This window comes from Tupaia chinensis, unplaced genomic scaffold (assembly GCF_000334495.1).
Source record: "Tupaia chinensis unplaced genomic scaffold, TupChi_1.0 Scaffold000161_3, whole genome shotgun sequence".
Taxonomy (NCBI): domain Eukaryota; kingdom Metazoa; phylum Chordata; class Mammalia; order Scandentia; family Tupaiidae; genus Tupaia; species Tupaia belangeri.
Genome location: NW_006159634.1, coordinates 1,128,538 through 1,132,191, shown reverse-complemented (window position 1 = coordinate 1,132,191; position 3,654 = coordinate 1,128,538). Strand labels below are relative to the sequence as shown.

Sequence of the window (3,654 nt, the reverse complement as noted above, 5' to 3'; positions counted from 1 at the left end):
TGAGAGGTTTTTGCTATAGGGTGCGTGCGCTCGCCAGAAAGAGACAGAGAGACAGAAAGTGAGAAATCACCCCCCAGGGGGGATGGCCACGCTGCATTCCCTTCTCTGTTCTCTTCTCGGGATCTTGGGCACACACACACAAGCGCCCAGAGTGAGTTTAAGCCACCGGGTCTGGGACTCGAACCGCGGTGGACTACATGGGAGTCTAGTGACTTAGTCATTCTGCCATCTGCTCGTCCCTGGAGTCGTTCTTTTTCAGTTTTCACTTTCAGAAGCCTCACCGTGGCGGGGACATTGTGAGTCGCGTGCTGATCCCAGAGCACTTCCGCTGGCCAGCTGTCATGCAGTTAGGTGGTCAAGGTGGTCGTTGCCCCGTGTCACAAGGCGGAGCTTCCTGTGAAGAAAGCCCTTTCCAGTGTGACAGAGACGGGTTTCCTTTACACCGAGAGAAGAGAGCCACGGGTGGGGGACGGCGTGGGTGTCAGTCATCAGAGTAGGCCCGCTGAGTGACAGAACACGGGTGACCGTAGGGAGATTGTCAGTGACACATACCTGAGGATGGGGACCACACCCAGATACAGATTTTAAATAGGAAGGAGGTGTTGTAGATAGTTTCCTAGACAGAGTCGAGAGGAAGCCTTCAGGTAGCCAGCTTTCTCTGCGGGCACTGTGGGGTGTTTGGTGTTAGGGATGCTAATTCGGAACCTGTCGCCTGACTGTCCACAGCCGTCCCCTTGCCTGACGTGGGCCTGGCGTGGCTGGTGCTCAGTGGCGAGTACAGGGGTGCGGCCCACAGCCTGGCTGCTTTGTTTCCGATCCACCTGAACTCCTTTGGCCTGGCTCCCTAGGCCTCACGCACGGCAGCGCGAGGCCTTCCTCCTTCCCTCCCTCCCTCCCTCTCTCTCTTTCTCTCTTTCTTTCTTTCCTTTTCTAAATCCCCAGAAGGCGTGTGTACTTGCCAGTGGGCAATGGGGCATGGTCATGCTACAATCTCTTCTCCATTTCTCCATCCTGTCAGGATTTGGGGCCCACCAGGGGTGGGATTCGAACTGCAGTCTGCCATGTGGGATCCAGCCCCCTTAACTACCAGGCCATAAGGCCCTGCCCAAAGTAAATTTCCTTTCTAAAACCCACCCACTGTAAGTAGTTTATCTACAGTAAGTTGAAGTGGGTCGTGAGGATTGATGGAGACTAGGACACCCCTGGCAGGGTCGCTGCAGAGGGCTGAGCCCCTGCACCCAGAGCGCAGCCCCGCTCAGTGAGCCGCAGACGCTGGCTAGCTGCAGACACTGGCTGTCCACCTGTAACCAGGGGGCCCCTCTGTTCCTGCCAGGCCCCATCAGGGAAGACGTTACGGGGTCTCTGCTGATGGCTGGCTTGGGAAATGATGTCTGGGTGCTCGTTTGGTTGTAGGATGAGTTCGACAAGCTGAGGCCTCTCTGCTACACCAACACGGACATCTTCCTGCTGTGCTTCAGCGTGGTGAGCCCCTCGTCATTCCAGAACGTCAGTGAGAAGTGGGTGCCCGAGATTCGCTGCCACTGTCCCAAAGCCCCCATCATCCTGGTGGGGACGCAGTCGGACCTCAGAGAAGATGTCAAAGTCCTCATCGAGTTGGACAAATGCAAGGAGAAGCCAGTGCCTGAAGAGGCGGCCAAGCTGTGCGCCGAGGAGATCAAAGCTGCCTCCTACGTCGAGTGTTCGGCCTTGACGCAGAAGAACCTCAAGGAGGTCTTTGATGCGGCCATTGTCGCTGGCATCCAGTACGCGGACACTCAGCAGCAGCCAAAGAAGTCTAAAAGCAGGACTCCAGACAAAGTGAAGAACCTCTCCAAGTCCTGGTGGAAGAAGTACTGCTGTTTCGTATGATCCTGGCCGGAACCCGGGGAGGCCGCTTTCAGCAGCTCATTACCTGGCCTGACGCCTGGCTGTGTAGACCCTGGGTTGTGAGAGTGACATGGCCCCAGGAGGCCGCATTCTGTCTTGCCTTCCGTTTTCTTGTTTCTTTCAACCTAGGGATGAGAAACTTATGCAAGATATTTTTGAAGTAAGTTAAGAATTTTCCGTAACTCTGGAAACTTAGAGCTCTAGACCTCTGGATTAATTTATATCTAATATGAAAGAGACACCTCCGATGAGGCTGCTGAGGGTGGAATGTTGCTACGTTGTAATGTACAGAAGAACAAAGGGGGGGGTGTTTGGTAGCGTCTGAGTAAGGGCTGCTTAACGCTCAGCTCTATCCACAGGTCAGCCCTGGAGGAGTGACTCTTAGCCTTGAAGTTCCATGCACAACTTACCTTTACTGTTTGCAATTTTTTTTAAGAGCAAAAAATCAGAAAAAAAAAGAAAGACCTCTGCCTGCTAAACCTCAAACCTGTCACTTTTGTCATGTACTAATACCCAGTTGCTTAAGTTTTAAAAACAACCAACAAAAACCATCCCACTGACCACATGGCCTTGTGTAGACCCAAAAGGAAACTCGGTTACTGGGAATTTGCATCCTCAGGCCAGTCGTGTTGACACCGTGTGAACACGGCCAAAATGTCATGTGGAGGAAGCAGGTGCCGGCCGGTGAAGTTTCTAGAAAGGCCGACAGCAAATGTTTGTGGGGTACGAGATATACCTTCTTTCCTTAAGTCAGCCAAAATATGCTTCTGTGTGTACACACCTGTACCCGTGCACACGTATGCATATGTGGCTGTATTTGCTGCTGATCCAGACTTTTAAATAGTTAGTGCAAAAAGCAAGGCCATAGACATCGATGTCAGAGAAGCGCGATTCCTCTTCTTGTTACCAGCAGGCATCTTTCTGGTTGTACCTGAGCCGTGATTTTAAGCATATCTGAATGTAAGTGTTTTTAAGGCCATCTTAAGACAAAAATGCACATCTCCCGAAGCCTGTTAAAACAACCAGTGGAGTCCACCGATGTTCTCAGGGCGCTGTGTGTCTGAGGGGCTGGCAGGGGCGGGGTCTGTGCAGCCGGTCAGGTGCACGTGGGACCTCGACCCCCATGTGCTGCTGCCTCCTTTCCATGGGACAGAGAATCACGTGTGTGCAGCATGTCCTTCAGGGTGGCAGCTTTTAGGGCGAAATCTTCTGGGGAAAACAACTCCCTTTCAGGAGAGTAGTTTCCCTTTGCAGCTGGGGAGCTTCGGAGACGCCCCCAGGTAGCCTGAAAGCCGGAATCGTGATGTCACCCATGAGTAGGACAAGCAGTCTCCAAAATCATTTCAGGAACCAACTGGGGGACCCTGGAGGGCCAGAGGCTAGAAGAGTTTCATCTTTCTGTGGGTTTAGTGTTGCCTTTTATATGTGTGTGTGTGTGTGTGTGTGTGTGTGTGTGTGTATATACACATAAAATTCAACGTGTGTTTTTCTATAGAAAAAGTAAAAGATCAGGTTATACTTTTGGGTAGAGGCTTCTTTTATTCTTGTTAGTAAATAAAATTAACAAATTTCTTTGTTTAACAAGAGTTAATCTTTAAACCACTCAGATACACAGACTGTGTACTATTGATTTTTCAACGCGCCGAGATTGCTATCGGTCAGTTTCCCGAAGTGTTGAGTTACCACCGAGTGAATAGAATGACTTCATTTGTGGAGATGCTGAAAACAGACCTACCTAAATGCAATCACCATCCTGCCCCCGGCGTG

The 3,654-nt window shown here is 51.4% G+C and overlaps 1 protein-coding gene across 6 annotated transcripts in view; it reads left to right on the top strand.

Annotated features, from left to right (window-relative positions):
- The window catches only part of RHOU (ras homolog family member U), an 18,492-nt gene that overhangs the window by 13,242 nt on the left and 1,596 nt on the right, over positions 1–3,654 (top strand). For 2 of the 6 annotated variants that reach the window (XR_001370194.2, XR_001370193.2), the window contains exon 4: positions 1,414–2,047. The exons of 3 other annotated variants lie outside the window; for them this stretch is intronic. Coding sequence is in view for 1 of the 3 variants with exons in the window: in XM_014586838.2 (XP_014442324.1) it covers positions 1,414–1,869 (456 nt within the window). In the remaining 2 variants the exon portion in view is untranslated. Of the gene's footprint in view, positions 1–1,413; positions 3,469–3,654 lie in introns of those variants that run through there. One more of the 6 variants, XM_014586838.2, reaches the window with a different exon arrangement.